Source organism: Erithacus rubecula (genome assembly GCF_903797595.1).
Source record: "Erithacus rubecula genome assembly, chromosome: 4".
In the NCBI taxonomy this organism is placed as follows: Eukaryota; Metazoa; Chordata; class Aves; order Passeriformes; family Muscicapidae; genus Erithacus; species Erithacus rubecula.
Genome location: NC_136686.1, coordinates 62,585,128 through 62,603,214, shown reverse-complemented (window position 1 = coordinate 62,603,214; position 18,087 = coordinate 62,585,128). Strand labels below are relative to the sequence as shown.

The following is an 18,087-nucleotide window of genomic DNA, read 5'->3' as shown; positions in this document are numbered from 1 at the left end:
GGATGACAACCTGAAGACAGGGAGGCTTTGGTAGCTGTGTAAATGTACAACAGAAGGGGCAATTTATTACAAACCAATGCTAAAAACATCCTCCTAAAATCCCCCTCCTTTGACACAGTGCTGTGAAATTTTTGGTCTTTGATAAAGGAAGAGAGGAAAGACACTGGAGATCAGTGTTCAACTATATCCAACCCCAAGGAAATGTGTGTCAAAAGACAAAGCTTCACCAGTGCTGCAGAGATTTTTAAAAAGGGAGGAGAATTTCACACTGCAAAGCTTGTGAAACTTCCTATTTTTGGCATGTTTTTTTCAAGAAGCCTTTTCTTAAGAAGGCAGGCTTTGCTTTAAATGTACTTTTAGAACAGGCTAAAAAATCTGTGGCATCTTTGGTGAGCATGCTGCCCTTCAACATTGCTGCAGGAATGTTGAGGATAAAAACCACTTGATGGTCACATTAAAGGTGAAAATGTTTTCACTGTAGCTTATCCCCTTCACAAACTACCCTTTACTTTTCTTGCCTGAGGCTTCATCTCTTTAGTGGTTATGCAGTGTGATTGAACTGTACATTTACTTCAACTAGTTGGAAAAATCCACACAATTACAATTAAATCCTGATGCAATAAACAGAATTCTGTGTCATGAGCATCTGGCACATCCAGCTATTTGTATTACTTGTATCTCCCCATTTAGGGCTCCCAGCATCAACTTGTCAGCTGCAATGCCTGGGAGAGGTAATGCAAAAAGGTATCTGCAACCACAGGTTTTCACCTGTGACATAGTAGGTGTCATGGGCATGTAGTTCCTTAAAAATTAACACATTTGTAATTAGGTATAGTACAGCACTAATTATCTCTGCTTTCTGCCTGATGGCAGCAGGGGAGAGGGAGCATTCTGTTTATGGTATGTTTATGAATGGCTCTGCAAGCTGCTGCACACCCCCAGATTGTGAAAATAAACCCCTGTCTGTGGGTGGGTCTCTTTAAAACTATTCCTTCAGCCCTTGCTTTAGTTCCCAAGCCAGAACTGAAACCACTGGGTAACAGATACGTGGGGACTTTCCAGCTTCAGTCATCTGGCTGGAGTCGGTGTCTTCAATTGCCTTCTGCTCAGATCAGATTTAGGGATGGACACAAGGAACTCCTTATGTGCTGAGAAACTTTTTAACTTCTGCCAGCATCTGACATCCACAAGGGAAATAAACAGTAGAAAAGGCACAGTAAGTTAATGTCTGTTCCTAACTCTTGAGGCAGCTGGCTCCCAGTCCAACCCAAATTGTAACTCAGTGTGACAATCCACTCATTACTGCCATCAATAAGAGTATAAACCCAGAGTCAGTCTGCTTTTCACATGTGCAGACACTGAATGCTGAGTTTTTCCCTATGGATTGCTATTCCAGAACAGGAGGGGTCACTCATTCACTGTTACATGGATCTGGATCCTAGGATGTCTCCTGGCTGGGGTCCCACTAGAATGACTGTTCTCCACTGTGCTGCCAACTTTCATAAAACAATACAGATGGCAATATTTATGCTTGTTGAGTGGTCTTTGAAATGAATATGAGAGTGGCTCAGTAGCACCAGCTTTCACACATTTTACAGTTCTACTCCAAAGCCCAGCACCTAGCTCTTGCTCACTCAGGGCTTTCCCTGCTTTCCATGGGATCCCTGTCTTAGCACAGACTCCCCAGTTTGGTGCCTGGACAAGATGTCTGGTAACTGACTGGCCATGTTCTTAATGAGCCTCAACAGTTTGGTGTAGGTCTAAGCACAGGTGGATCTGAATCTCACACAATGAAGATGCTCAGCTCTAGATCTATCCTTATGGTTTGAAGCATTCAAAATATTGACTAAATTCTTATCTTGGGAGATATCAGGCTAATTCTGGACTCACAGGGCTTTGTGCAGGCTTGATTTGTCCTAAGATACATCCACTAAATATGGGGACATAACAGAACAAAGAGTCTCTTCTCCTAAAAAGCCTGTCTTGTAATGGAAGTTAAATGAATGACAATCACTATGTGGAGAAAAAAAAAGCTTCACTCAGGGGAAGAAACTCAAAAGTAGGTCTTCATTTTTTTGTGGGTACTATGGAATGAGTGAGAGTGATGTCAGATGAAATATAACACTGGAGTGGAAAGCCTAACAGAAAAAGACACAGTTACACTGCACTGGCTTGTTCTAGACATGAGCTATCCATTAAAAGTAAGTCAAAACCCTCAACTTAATTTTGTACATATGCCATCCCAGCCTCCAGGCTCTCTCTGGGCATTTCAAAGCTGCAGGAGCAAATTTGTCTTCTCAGAAAATATCTCTCTTGGAGGCAAAGGCTCTGTGTGCATAAGAGCACTGGCAGCTTCCAGCAGCTTCCAAACACTAACAGTTCCTTGTAAAAATCCCAGATGAAGTTTGAAGCTCCCAAAGTTCCATAATCTTCATTAAAACTTTTATAGTCTGGTCCAGCCATGTAGAAACCAACTGGCTGCCATAAAATGCATCATTTGCTATTTGTGGGTAATTCACTGTAGCACTGAGTTCAGAAGGTGAATATAACAGAGCTGTACAGAGATTAATTTGGTCTCTGACAGAATGCACATTATGGGCACAACCCAGAGGAAACTGATGGCTCACCTTGCAGGTTGTTGGCTCCAATGGGTTATCCTGGCAGAAGGAGGGCTTTGTTCTGCCACCCTACTCAGCTTGGATTTTCTATCTCAAAGCCCACAAGTAGAAGTGCAAATACATACATCTGATCTGGCCCTCTTACAGCATTTCCCTGAGGACAGCTGTGGGTGTTGGTGTGGCTACTACTCGTTTACACTTGAGTGAGAAGAGTTTGCAAAGCAAAGAGCTCAAAAGAAACCTCTGTGGAAATGTTTGTTTGCCCACAGGTGTTTCTGAGGAACTGACAGCCTCACTTCCTGGCCTCCAGGAAACGGGCTGTCTGTAGCTGCATCCCATGGGAAAGCTTTGCCATCAGGCACTTACCTGACACAAAAGTACAAAACAACTGGTCCTGACTTTTTGGGGAAGTCATGTTCCAGCACCCGGCGGTCCAGCTGAAGCCAGTTCAAGTGTCCCCTGGCAAGAGAAGAGACAGTTTTGAGCCTGGCACCAAAGAGCTTTTCACTCCTCACAGCAATGAGGTCTGAGGTGCTACAAAATGCAAACCAAAATGTGAACTAAAATGTGTGCTATTTGCCCTGGGCTATTGCATGATATTTGAAAAACACACAATAAATGTTTGAGGAGCAGAGGCGGTATCATCCCGGCAGTGTTTCAGTCTGGGAATCAAACTGCTAAAGTTCAATCTGTCAGGGTGAAAGCTGGCAGCACTGAGCTATTAGGACAGCCCAAAATGTTATAAGCTTCACCTTTTTATTACAGCCCCCTGGAGCAATTGTATCATTAAAAGTCTGTCAAGATTTTCATTAGAAATCCTTATGGTTAAGAGTTTCCACGACGCCTGCAGTATTTCACTCAAGGCTAAATCTGACTCTACAGCCTCAGACAGTTTATTTACCACCCACATGCCTGCAATAGCCTCTCTAGGTTTGCCCAGACCTCCTTTTTCCTCCTTCAGAGAGCTCTTGAAAAACAGCTGCTCCATGAAGCGTTCCAGCTACAATTACCACATGCTGCTTTTCTTTCGCCTAGATGGTACCTGTCGCTGTTATTTTCTCCTATAATTTATCCATTCCTGCCCTGCTGCTGGAAGCTTTGCTGGGCAGGAGTTCTGTTCTTTGTCACGTTCCCCACATTGGAGAGTGCTGTGTGTGCGTGAGAGGTGTTTTATAAATACCATTATTTGTATTACAGGGGCATCTCCCTCCCCAGCTGAGATAAAGGCCCTGTTCAATTAGGCACTGTGGAAATACCTAGGGTGACATTCAGGCCCCACTGAAGCTGGACAGAATTTTGCCATTGCCTTCAGTGATGCTAGGGTTGCACCCTGCAAGCTTTTGGCTGTTGATTTCAGTCAGACCAGATTTCACCCAGAGGGAGAGGCAGCCCTTGCCTTCAGTACTCTGCTGTCTAGACAAGCAAGGGGAGAGAGAATTGAAATTATGTGGGGGAGAATCTTGCAGCAAATAAAGCGGGAAATGGAACTCAGATGCCCTGAGCTTTGTTCTAGTGCCTATTTGCCAGCTCATGATAATCCTCAAGAATAATTCTTCATTCTACTTAAAATGAATAAAAGGAAAGGAGTCTGCTTTAAAAAACCCCAATAAATTACCTTCTAGAATGGCCACAAGCCTTAGACGTGTACCTTATGTACAGCAAACACACTCAGCTTTCACAAGGGATTTCATGTGCTTTGGGCAACTGAGAAGCCCCTTTAGAAAGTAAGCAATGACATCCCTGGATTTACAGCCCCTGCCCCCCCCCCCCCCCCCCCCCTCCATTTTTCCCAGAAAAATAAACAAAGGGGAAAGTATCACTTTCAGGAGGCTTTGAATCAGCTGGGTTCAATGGGAATTTCTGTGTTCTGCCCTGGCTTATGGAGGTGCAGAAGAGGACGGGCAGCACAGCACGGTGCTTCTGACCCAAGGGTTCTAAATTACTGGTGGGTTCCACTCATCATTCTCATGGTCAATATGTCAAGAAAGAAGCTCTTCTCAAATTTTGCCATGTAGAAGCCAGGCATTCAGTTTAAGCAGCCTTTGCATCTGTTTTGCAAAGTACCAAGTCTTAACCAGGTACAATTATGCACGTGAGTCAGGGACTTTTCAGAGTCATCCTGGACATCTTTTGGTGCACAAAAGGAACAAATATTATTTTATCCCCTGCTCTAAACACTCATGTGTTTCTCTCCAAGATATTTTAACTTTCAGACAGTTTTTTCTCTAGGTAAAGTTTTAAAATCTTTTTTTATCTATTTTTTTTTTCACTTTAGGTGAAGGGCAGCCTATACTGTGTGTTAGGGGCACTTGCATGGCTACTGGAAAGGGGTGATATAATGCAGATTTTCAAGCCAAACTACTCACCCCATGTATCTCCATTGCAGTACACAGACTGATGACAAGTCTGCCCAGCCTGGGATCAGGGTGAGGATGGCCATATTAACTCATCTGGATGTAGGAACTAACTGGTCTTGCTCTGGGCAGGATGCATAGCTGGGCATGCAGCAAGATGCAGGGGATTTCCTCACATCATTTCTGCTGCTGGCATGCTAGTGTGGGATCCATGCATCATTTTCTGTTGTTCAGCACAGGTGTGTACTTTAACAAGGTTTGGCTTTTGGAAGGCAGATGCTCCAGGCTGTCAAAAAATTACCCCCATGGAAAGATTCTCAGTCTAGGTATCCAAAAAACTAGAGGTTTCTAGCTTTCTTGCTGCATCCCATTTCTTGAAATCTGTAATTTTACCTATTTTTTGGTCATGAAGTGCTGTTATGTTGTTTTTAACAGGCCTCAGGAAGGCTGAAATTAGCTGTGAAGGGCACAGTTACACATGGGATTGAAACTAGCCATGCTCACCCATTCCTAGCCTAAGTACAACTTGAGCATTTACCATGTAGGCCATGGTACAAAATGCTGTCAGAGCAAGGAAAAGCCACACTGAACCTGACATCCTATGCTGAACCTGTCCAGTTGCATTTGTATCACCAACACAGCAGCCACCAGCAGCTGATAGTGTTACACACCAGTTCCCACTGAGGGTGAGCTGTTGACAATGGACTTACTGTCTATCTCTATGTTTATTCAACAGCAATGTCTGGGTTTGCCTAATGTGCACAAGGAAGGGTTGAGAAGCCATGGTGAAGAGCACAAAAAATCACTTCAAGGTATTTATTATTTTGGAAAGACTTTCTCATTTCATTTTTGTTGCATTTTAACAGGAGAAACTGGTTGGTATGATCATATATACATAGCATATGCATACCAGTTCCACATTTATGTTGCACACATACACTGAGTTCTGAGTACTGCATAACACACTTAATTGCCACCAAGTTTTTAGGTTGAAGAGTTTCATTAGTCTCATCTGCATGGAGCTTAAATCCAAAGCTCCTTCAGAGGAGAAAGGTCACTTAAATCCCTGCCAGGAGCTAACTGCTCACTGTACTCAATTACTACTTACAATCTTTCATCGCTGAGGGCTCTGCACTGCAGACTGTCACCTAACTCCTTGTTTTCAAGCATGCATGTGTGGCATGTAGAGAGCAGCAGCAGTGAGCAGTACTGGTATCTGCCTGTGAATGTGGACTATCAGGGAGCCAAACTCTGGTTTGCACCACAAAATGCTTTGCTCTGGAATCTGTCCTCCTGTTGTCAGCAGAACTATTCATGGAGCACAACCCTGTGTAAGACAGGGAAAAGTATGGGCATATAGCCCTAGGCATGTAGTAATCCTGACAGTTTTCATGGACCAATTTAGGCAGCTTGCACTGGGATCCCATTCATACATGTCCATGTCTAGCTGGATTTCCTTCACGGTTCAATTAGGGACACAAAGTAGCTTTTGTTTCATTATCACCATCGATTTGTTCATTCAGATATTTCTATCAATGTATTCAGAAATAATGGTGCAAACAGTTTTGGGGGACCTATAGGGAGGTTGAATACTGGAAGTCAGATAATTTTCTTCTGTTGATTGTACTCCTGTTGGCAGTTAAACTGGTGTGTCAATAACAACCACATAATCACTTTTAGGAAAAAAGACCTGGGTCCATTTAGGATATAGACTGAGTATGGATTTTGGTGCCCAGGGTCCATTTTGTTGATTGTGTGCAGTAGTTCTGTTTTCTTTTATAAGTAAAGAGTGGCCCATCAATGAGTGCTTTGCCTCCAGGTGGTTCTGTTTATATGGTTTTACTGCTTAGTGTCCAGTTTTCTGAAAAGTGGATCCACATTGATTTGTGTTATAAAGGTATTTGGACCAATAAACCAACTCACACCCTTTCAGTGTCAGACTCATTCTGAATTTGACAGACATTGAGAAAGACCAATTCACATAATAGAAACCATATAAACTATTTCTATTTCCATCAATTGCAACAGAAACAAAAAACCCTTTAAGCTCACAGATTTTCTCAATTACTTGTGAAGGGGCTGAGAAGCTCACAGGGCCATAAGAGTTTAACTGCACAAATTTTGCAACACAGTGGACTTGGTGATAAAGGAACTGGTCTAGTGTCAGAGCAGGACATTATTCTGAGAGCTGCACACTCCATTGGACCAGCTGTTCAACCAGGATGTGGGACACCTGCTCCCTCACTCTGGCTGGAGGGTGGAGTAGGCTTTCCCCAGCTCCCAGGGATGAGAGGGTGTTCCAGGGAAAGGTGCTGCCCTGCTCTGTGGGGAGCTGTGGGATGCAAAGGTTGGTAGCTCTCAGAGGAGCAGGGGACTCAGATCTAAGGATAAATAAGGGATGTGGAAATTGCCCATGGCCCAGATGAGGAGTGTGCAGTGAACAGAAGGTTAATCCTGGCCACTCGCTCTCAGTGAGTGCTGAGGAGGTGACACGAAGGGAAAGGGTGGTTAATGGAGATTCATAACCAGCTGAGCTAAAACCCAAGCTCTTTCCCCATCTCTTTTCACTTCTAATCAAGCAGGATATTGCTCTTCTGGTTTCCTGTGCAGCTCAGCCCCTCGTGCTGTACAGGGACACCCTTTTGACCTCTGCTCTCCCACAGTTAATGGCTCACAGTGTCAAATGTCCCTGTGATCATTAAAACAGGAGGCGTTATTCTCCCCTCCATAATAGTCAGACAATCTAATTTTAGTCACGCTGAATGCAGTAATGACCCCATATTATCACAAGAAACTATTAAGTTGCCAACGCAAAGGTTGTTCCTATTGATTTTCTTCTAAGGTTGTCATGATAGAGCACAACTAATGAATGGAAATCCCCAGTCCAAATAATTTCTAAATAAATTACTCTCATAGAGCTTTTACTCTTAAATAGAAGAATTGATTTAATACTTTAGTGGCTTTTCTTCTTTCTAAACTTGCAATTTAGCCAACCTCAGACTACATTTATGAACCAGGCTTGTTCTGCTTTAGCTGGTTATGAATCCCCTTCAAGTAAAGCACATGGAAACTCAGTGGAGAGTGAAGAAGTCCCTGAGGGTCTGTGTCCCAGAATAAAAGGGTTTCTTTTTACATTTCTGGTTTGGATTAGGTAAAGTTCTGGGTTATGTGCCTGCAAACACACATTAAGAAATTGTTTTTACTACTTTTTGAAGAAAGAGAATTTTTCAAACTTCCCTTTCACATTGCTGGTTAAGATCTGTGGTATAGACAACCTAGTTTATTTTCTGAAGCTGTCTTGGGACATCTATTTCCAATACTCTTCCCAAGGCCCCAAGTATATTTTTTGGCTGTGTTCACTCAAATAAAACAATTGCTGTTTGTGCCAACTCTCTTCAAACTATTTTACAACTGAAGAGAAAATAATTTTGTCAGGGTTATTTTCACAGCACTGAAGAAGCCTCAGTGCCAATGTCAGAGTTGCTATGGGACAGCAGAAGGGCTTCAGACCAGCTTCAGACCAGCTGGGATTTACTGCTTGTTTCTGGGCTGCCCTTCCTTGATTTAGAGGGGGTGTCCCCACATCTTTCATCTGGGCTGGCTGAACATCTCTTAAAAAGCATCCTGCTCCATCTACAGGTCTGAAGGGTGACCAAGTGAGTGGATGCCATCCCCTAACCCTTTGAATCCTGCCTGGACAGTGCACATCCATCTGCATCTGCTATGTGACTTCAAGCTCTGCCTTGACAACCTCTGTCAGCTCTCACACTTCCCCTCCTTGCTAACTCAGATCTTTGCTCCAGTTAAACCTGGAATTTCTAGGGGAGGCTGGGCTCTCTCTAATTGCTGACACCTCCTCATTAGCTTCCCTTGCACTCCCAGGGGAGCCCTGTGCCCACCCAGCTGAACTGAGAGCTGGATCTTGCTCAGCTGTTCTCTGGTTACAGTTTGAGCTCTGCCTTGTTTCTCAGCTGTGCTCTTGGGACTGTTAAGGGAACATTTTCATCTCCTAGTGTTCTTTGGCTTCCCTGCATGGCTTTCCTGTGCCTCTCAGGCAGCACCCACTGAGTAACTTGCTCTCTCCAAGAATAAACACTGTGGTAGGAGCAATTTCCTGCTTTATAAAAGGCAAGTGCCTCCTACTGTTTCTCCGTGGAGGATTAGTCTCATTCATTTGTATTGGGTTGCAGATCTACAGGGCTGAGCTACTCATGTCAGTGAGCTGGGATGGATTCTGGGATCTCATCTGATTTGGGTCCTGCTTCTGCACATGCCTGTTGCTGAGCATTCCTGCATCCTTGGAGCTGTGTCCTGAGATGGCCCCAGGCTGTCCAAGGCAGGTGCTTGCCAAAGGAATTGACTTTAGAGGGGTGATTGCTGCCGAGATGAATGCAGATATGTTTGTGCAATTATCCAGCAGCTTCTGATTGCCCAATCCTGAATCATTATTCCAGCAGATAATTTACATTTCCCTGCCACTTCAGCAGGAGAGAGGAACTGGCTCACGACAGCAATACTGCTGACTCAGCTGTTCTGGGGAAACAGCACTGGCTTGAAAATCTTGGTTTTTTGGAAAGAATTTAGGTGTTGGAAGCCTCTTCCTGTTTAACATACAAAGAAAAAAACCTACTGCAAACCAAGGTGGGTAGATGTCTATACAAGACACAGTCCATATTCCAAGGATGGTGTTACTCCTGAGAGAAAACAGCTGGAAAAATGTAACAGGGTGGTGCAGTAGCACTGAGAGGTCACAGTCTGGGACTAATCATTGCCTTTGGCAGACCTTTAATGTTTCTCCAGTGCAAATTTTATTCTTGTCATTTAATCTGGGGGTAGATATGGCCTGTCCTGAAATAAAACTCAAATTTTGTGGTAATTTGGTCCATGCCTCCCTAGACCTTGGTCTAGGACCTTGGTGTACACAGCGTTTTTACCAATATTTTCTGTTAGCAAGAGTTGCCTCTTAGGTCTCTGATTTCTCACACTTACGTTTCATCTGTGAATGCAATTCCAAAGTACTCCTTCTCCTTCAGGTTGAAATGAGATGCCACCAAGTCAAGCAGCTCCTTGGCCAAAAGCTTTGGCTGAAAAACAAAAATGAAAGAAAGTGATTAATGAGGAGAATTGGATAGAACTGCACTGTGCTTTAGGAGGAAAACACTATCCTTGAAACTGCTCCACAGCTGTTGCTTTTATGTTCCCTCTGGTGTTCATGCTAAATCTGCAAGGAACATTAGCTCCTTGAAATGAGCAGTAGTTTCCCTCCTAGGTAAATAGTAAAAACTTGGCAATTCTGACCTATTCAGCACTTAATGTCTGTGCAGACAGATGATCTGCTGCCTGCCTGCTCGAATCTACCAGGACCAGCCCACTCCTGCCTCTCTGATAATTTTAGTTGTTAAAGCTTTTTATCAAGGGCCTTTGCAAACACAATTCAGACACCCACTCTCTCTCACACAGCTTAGATATATGCTCATAACACTAAGAAAATACATAGTGCCAAAAGATAGGATGTGGTGGGACCAAATGAGAAGTAAATGACAGAACTAAATAGTTTCCCATTCACTATTGCTTGTCATATAGAGATAAGCATGTATAGATATACATCCTCAAATTTAGGCACGTGGAAGGAAACACAGAAAAGCCGCACACACTTTCAAAATACTCTTTGTAAAACAATAAAAGTCAAGCTCAGAGAGACAGAGGATGGTTCATTACCACCTTTTCTGTAAAACCTTATTTGTCTTTTAACTCTAATGTGTTCTCCTGCCTCCTGCCTGAATTTTCATCTGCTCTGCTGGGCAGTGGTTTTTCCAACCAAATTTCTGAAACCTTGGCAATAGCACAGCTCTTGTCCTGACTGTCATTTGTAGGAAACTGGCACAAAGGATCCAGGTAACTGCAGCCTTGTAATAACCCCAGATCCCAGAGCTGCAATTGTTACAGCAGCACTGGCACAGCTGGGGTCAGAGATCCCAACAGTGTTCCCTAGGGTCTGCTTATAAGGATTTGATCTACAAATCTCTGTGCTGCAAACCTCAGTGAAAATAAAACTGTCTGCAGGCTTGACTGCCCCAACAAATCTGCCAAGCAGCTGAGTCAGTTACCCCAGACGTGAACCTGTTGTTAAATGGAGGTGAAATTATGATACTGTGCAGAAACGGGTGGCAGGGATGTGAGAACCCTGCTGTTATAATCAACTGCTCCATCCTATAAACACAAACACAGCTATAGTAGAAAAACCCTGCTTTGTACCTAACTTCCAAACAGATTCATAAGGCTTAGACTCTCTGAAAATATTCCTAAACCCAGCACTATCACACTATCTGACACAGCTGAGACAAACTTATTTCTCAGTATCTTTTCCAGGCATTTATATGAGCATTACAGAGTCTTCTGCCTTCCCTAGTGGGGGCATCCAATTCATGGGGGGTTTCTAGGTCATGACAACAAAGAAAGAAGCAATAGCGCTGCCTAAATGCAGCTCTGGCTTAAGGCAGCCTCAGAATGAATATGAGAGAAGCTGCTGTGTAGGAGGAACAGCCTGGCAGATAACAAATAGGTAGGATGCAACCAGCTTCGTTTTAGCTCCCAAGTCAGATTTCTCAGGCACAACCATTGGAGGCTCTGCTATGACAGCACTGGTGACTGCAATGACCTTCACCTGCATTGACCTTGACCCTGAACAAGATCCCAAAGGGTGTTCAGAGATAAATGGAGCAGGCATGGAACCATGGTCAGATCTCCTGTCCCCTTGAATCCTATCAAAGACCCAAGCACAGAGCACACCAGCCACACCAGTCTCACTGGAGGCTCCTCAGATTCTTCCTTCCTGGCATTATGCTGGGTGGAACAGACCTTTGCAGCATCCCTGTCCCCTGTAAGATGAACCTCTCTTTGTCAGAGCATTTTAAAAACAAGCTACAGTTTGACTTACGATATACACAAATATTGTGATGAAGAGTATGGCAAGACTGCCAGCTGAATTCAGAGATACACAGGCTCAATGCAGGTAGTTACTGTGGGGCATTGGGTGGGTTTTCAGCTTAACAACAGACAAATAAGCACAAGTTTTAAAGGAGAGAGAGGAAGAGAGGTTTGTTTCCTGATGTCAATGTTGAGTTTGGATCCTTGCTTTTCCCCTGTCCTTGCCCAAGGGTCTCTGCTCCTTTCTCTTCTGGCTGGGCCAAATTCTCTCTGCATCAGAAAGGGATTTCTTCCCAGCTCAGAGTTGCCACAAGAGGAGGGGTGGGAATGCATGGCAGGACTGACACCTCCATGGCCAAGGCCATGGTGGGGACAGCTGGTGGAGGTGAATCCAAGCATCCCCATGATTGAATGTACTGCTGTGTGGCTGTCACTGCCTGGTGCCCAGTGCTCTGCATGACTCAGTAATTTAATAAATGAGCGATTGTGCTGCCAAGCAAGGGAGTGAGCCATCAGTCAGCCTGGCTGGGTGTCCCACCTGAGAGGGCAGGGGTGAGAAAGAGTGGTCAAACATCATGCCTCAAACCCTGCAGTTTTCCCAAGGCTGGGTTAAACACATGGAAGTTAAAGGTTGAGTTTTGCAAGAAAGCAGGACAGAACAATAAACAGTTGATGTATAAGATGCTGCCTGTGGACATGGAGAAGTTATGGATCCTTCACACAACACTGCCACAGTGGATGTTGGACAAGGGAGAAAGTCCCTTCTGCTGTTCACATCACAGAGAAGTGATGCTCAACTTCCCTTGCCACTGCTGCATCCACTCCCAGCTATCAAGTGATGACAGCACCCAAAACCAGCTACCTTGAGCCACCCTTCCCAGGATGGGCAAATGCAACTTGCTGCTTCCTTATATCTGCTGAGTGAGACCAGGCTGAAAAAGCCAAGGAGAGGTGGTCAGCATGGTGTGACAGCTTTCCCATGTCTCCTGCCCAGAAGCAGATGCTCCCCTCCCAGCACAGCCCCCTGAGCCTCAGCAGGGGCACGATTTCCAATACCCTTGCAGTGGGGCCTCCTCCAAAGCCTGTGGTAGAAGATAAGGCAGGATAACCCTTTGCCTCTCGAGATAAGGAAAAAGAACAATAGATGCAGACCCAGCACTGGAGTGGTGCCAGGCTAGTTTCTGGGCCACAGTCCCTGGAGAGGCTTATGGCAGTGAAGTTAAGCCCTGCTAGTCCCCTCCAAGATTACCTTCCACTCTCCCCTTAAGCTCTGCAAGGTTATTGTCCTTTCCAGTGGAATGGCTCGGGTGTCCTCCCAACACAGACAGCCAGCATGAGTGTTTGGAGGGGAAGGGAGGAAAGTGTCTTCTCCAGGTAGTAAAGACTCCTCAAGACAAACCTGCAGAGCAGGGATAAGGCAGGAAAAGCCAGGCAGGCAGAAGCTGAGCTGCAGCCTGTCCCCCTGTCCCAGGGGAGTCCCACGGCTCCATGTTAGCGGTTAATCTTCTTGCCATTCGCGAGGGGAACGGCTGAGCAATGACCTCCTTTCATCTGAGCACTGCAGACAAAGAGCTCATCAGCAATGCTTGTGGCAAGTTGTTTTAATTTATTATTAATTTCTGGACTTCATTTTCCAGAGGGAAAATTTTGCATTAATAAAACTTCCGTCACAGACACACTGAAGGAGATGGGCACTGGAATCTGAGAGCAATCAACAGAAGGTGAGCCTGGGACCTTCTGGATTCAATGCAATTGAATGGTCAGCAAGATGCACCTTGTACATCCCACAGAAATAAATCAGGGTAGCAGGTGGCATTCTGAGTAGAAACTGAACCTTGTCCTCAATGATGCAGAGCTACAGAGCTGGACTGTGTTGTCCTGTGAGCTGCCCAAGCAGGTGTGGAGACCCCTCTGCCTCTGCTGCTCCTCATCCCCTTCCTACCTACACCTCCCTGGCATCCTCAGTGTATTGTGGATCACAAAAAGCAGCCTGTGGGGCTGTCATAGCTGCAGCTGGCTGGCCTGAACTTGGGATGGGGAACACCAGGACAAATCCTTTGCCTGGACAGTGAGGGGTGAACATGCTTTGCTGGTGTGGTAGGTTATCAGACCAGCATTATACAGCCAGGGAATCTCATTCTGCTCCCTCCTGCTATGGGACCCTCTTTGCAGAAAGGCATGTAAAGAACAGTGTTCTGTAAATCAATTGCTATTGTTACTAGAGAAATCAGCAGAGACCTGGTTGTGGTCCCAGCACACTGGAGCTGAGGCTCTGGGGAAGAAGTGTCTGCTTCTGGTAAGTGCTTACTCCTGCCAGGAGGAAAGGCTGAGGAACTCACACTCCTGTGTGAGTCTGGCACAGACACTGGCCACTTATTTGCCAAACCTAGTCCCTGAGGCTTCTCTTCAGGGCAGTAACCTGAGTGCCCTCCTGGCTCTGGATCCCTACTTGTACTCCCCAAATCCTATTCCAGCCTGGGAAAAGTTATGTTTTGCAGCCTGGACTTCCTGAACTTGCAAACTTGACATTTTCTGCAAAACTTGATATGTCAGGATCCTTCTGCCAGGTATGATGGCACTTAACCTTGTCCAGGAGATTCCTGAGACTCTGCAGAGCAGACAACTCTGCTGTGAAGTCAAGCCTGACTTCAGAGCACTCTGAGGTTTGTTCCTCCCCTCTTCAAGAGGTAGGGGAGCAGAGATGGACTCATTAGGAGCTGCCTCCTTATTAGCAGAATGGCCCAGACACCCTTCCCTGCTCCCTGGGCCATGCCAGAGAGGTTTGTCTGAAATGATAATGCCAGGCATCCACAAAGCCTCAGCAGTGAGGAGCACAACAAGCACATGGCTGGGGCTCTTTGCAATCCTGCAGGCTTGAAGCACTGAACTCATTCCCTCCTTGCCCTCTAAAACAGCTGAAGTTTGTTCAAATAATGACTTAGAAGAAAGGGAGAGCTTTATTAGTGGTGTCAGGGAAAGGGCTGAGCCTTAGTAGCAGCTCTGTGACTTGAACTTGCCATGAAGAAAGATGATGAAAAAGCACCAAAGGCAATGCAAGATGGTCCATATGGGATCAACTTGGCTGACACTCCAATGGATGCCTCCCTGCAATTCCCATTGCTTAAAGAGCCCACACCACACCCTAGACTACAGAAGCAGTTTGTGCTGCAAAAACTACAAAACTACACCAAGAAAACTTCAGTGCTCACCGTGTACAAGCTCTATTTGTATCTCCTTGCCTCTGTTTAAAGGAGCACTCAGCACTGGCAAATTAACCACCAGGGATGGGTGTCTCTTCCATGCACTCCAGTTATCTCTGCACAGAGGCACTCTACAGGTGACTCTTCCCAATGAGACACGATGGCAACTACCCTGAGCAGCAGCAGAGCACAGAGAGCACTGAAGGCAAATAGGGAGGAGAAGGACAAGCCTGAGAGCTCCTTGGGAAAGGGAAGCTGCATGAGGAATGATGATTCAAACTGATTCAATGTCTAAATCCCAGAGTTGTATGTATTTGATGTATTTATTGGATGAGTTCATATTAGCATGAGCTCATTAATATGGGCTACTGTACCCACTGCAGGAGCAGACTGGGGTCTGCTCATGGGACCTTTCAGCAGTGCTGAAAAGAGGAAAAGGAGGATGTGAGATACAGATGATGTAGAGCAAGACTTTGCTGCTCAAGGTGGCATGGAGACCCCATTTTGGTGCCTCCTAACACCAGCCACAGTCACTGTCACACAGGTTTAGTGGTAATACTGACATGTTATGGGCATGTGTTAGCCACAGGATGGGAGGAGAAGGAAGAAGAAGCCTTCAGGGGGGAAGGATCTCTTATAGACTGGGAGAACCTTGATACCAAGCTGTAGGGAAGGGATGCCATCCAAAGGGACCTGTACAAACTTGAGAAGTGGGTGCATGGGAAACTCATGAGGTTCAACAGGGTCAAGTGCAACACACAGATACATCTGGTATCTGGTATTCCCCAGAGACAGGCTGGGGAATGCAGAGGTTGAAAGCAGCTCAGTGGAGAAGGACATGGGGGTCTGGTGGATGAAAAGCTGGGCTTGATTCATCATTCAAGGGTCAGAAATCCAAACCTGTCCTGTGCTGCAGCACAAGATGCATGGCCAGCAGGTCAAGGGAGGTCATCCTTCCCCTCTAATCTGCTCTGGTGAGATTCCACCTGGAGTGCTGATCCCACCTCTGAGTGCAGCAAAGACATGGACCTGTTGGAATGGGTCCAGAGGAGGGTCACAAAGAGGGATGGAGCACCTCTTTCTCTGACAGAGACAGAATGGGCTGTTTCATCAGTCATCATGGAAAATACAGCAGAAACACAAGCATCCCAGTATTCAATATTCAGTATAATTAAAAGACAATGTTACTGAGATTTGAGCAGAGCAAGGAACTCTGAAATCATGTGTTCCCCCAGTGGAAAGACAGACTGCCCACTTTTGGCAGAGAGGCATGTTTCTCTCTGACAGCTTCCCATTAAGCTTAGAAATGAGTGAGTTATAGAGAGAGATTATCTGTCCACAGTCCAGCAGTGCCATGAATAAAAAACAGATGACATGGTATTAGCAGCTGCTGGAATGTCCCTAGAAACTTAGGCACACACGAAGTATATTTCATTGTTTTATTAACTGTCAAACAAGCCTATCTGTTCCCCCTCCCCCATGTCATAGCTTCTCCCTTATTCTCTGCAGCAGAAGGTTTCTGGGTAATGTATAGTTTCAACATATGGACAGGCATGTGCCACCAAATCCATCCAGTACAGACAGATGTGGAGCTGTGGGAACCAGGTACCCAACTCACACCAGGCAATGCCTCACTCATTGAGGTTAAAAACACTGCTACCATCCACTGTCTCCTTCTGGAGGGATTTATAGTGCAGTACAGCACAAGAATGCAGAGATGAGGCACTGCTAAGCCAAGTGCTGCAGTGCTGGAGGTTGCAGGACTGGTGCTCAGCACTGATTTTGTGCTATAACCCAGCTGTGGCCAGGCACAGGCTCCAGGACTCAAACCACTGGTGTTTAGCTGTGAGCAGGTTTGGTTTCTGCAGAATGGATTGTAAAGTGTGTTTAGTTCAAACCAGCCTCTCAAGTCGTGTTGATTTAGTCAAGTTTTGCTCAACATTCAGAGGTTGAATGTTTGAAAAATATATTTTTGGTGGCTTGAGTCGCAATGTGTGCTGGGGAATGCGTGCAGTGTTGCCAGTCCATCAGCAGGAGAGGTGAGGTGGAAAAGGAGCAGTTTGCATGAATGCAGAGCAATTCCTCCCCTGGCTGTGCCCAGCACAGTTCTACCAGGCAGGGAATAGCTCTTCTCCTTGGTCTGCTCGAGCCTTGGGCTGTGTAATCAGGAGGAAATGAAAGTGCCAAACTGTGCTTCACGCACAGCTCTTCCCCTCCACTGACTATTAGCATTTGCTAATGAAGCAAACTCCAGGTCCTCCCCATGAATTAGATAATCTGCTGAAAGCACAACCCTATCATCCAACACCAGAGATAAGGACAGTGAAGGAGCTCATATAGCCCTGTGTGTTCTGAGTCTGTTCTTCAGGGCACTGATACCCACTGGCCAGCATCCTTATCTGCTGAAAGCCAGCAAATGCTCCACACTCACCCGTGTGCACTAAGCAGTGCATTGCCCCATAGCTATGGACTGTAATTCTTTCCCTCCCCTGCTTCCTCCTACATGGAACACAGAATTCTTTCATCCAGGGGCCACTGAACTGTCCCTCACTTGCAATTCTCCTCTTGTCAAACTGGGTCTGCCAACAGCTCTATCATCCTCTTGTTTAACCCATTTCACACATTTTCAAGAATAGAAAAATCCAAAGTTACTCCATACAATGTTTTGTAAATACCCAGTAATGGCCCTTTTGGTCATTGTGTCATCTGAAGACAGAGTAATAATATTGTACAAAACTGCTCAGGCTAAAGGCTTGGGGCTTTATGGGCTGCAATTCCCCTTATGGGAGAGATCCTCTATTCCTCAACTCCACGTTATTATGTCAATATATGGAGTGCACATAATCAAAGCAGGCTGGGATGTAGTTGGGTGAAAAATTATTCATTGAAATGCAAAATGCCTGGAGAGGGAGCGCCTTATTTTTTATCACAGAAGAGCTGAACCCTGTCAGTGTTGGGGACTGGTGGCAGGAGCATTGCTCGTGCTGG

The 18,087-nt window shown here is 45.4% G+C and overlaps 1 protein-coding gene across 9 annotated transcripts in view; it reads right to left on the bottom strand.

Annotated features, from left to right (window-relative positions):
- FRMD4A (FERM domain containing 4A) overlaps nucleotides 1-18,087 on the bottom strand; it is a 353,071-nt gene that overhangs the window by 82,091 nt on the left and 252,893 nt on the right. For all 9 annotated transcript variants that reach the window (XM_079304345.1, XM_079304340.1, XM_079304339.1 and 6 more), the window contains exons 3-4: nucleotides 9,962-10,056; nucleotides 2,985-3,077 (exon numbers count right to left, since the gene is read on the bottom strand). In XM_079304345.1, coding sequence (XP_079160471.1) covers nucleotides 2,985-3,077; nucleotides 9,962-10,056 — 188 coding nt within the window. The remainder of the gene's footprint in view (nucleotides 1-2,984; nucleotides 3,078-9,961; nucleotides 10,057-18,087) is intronic.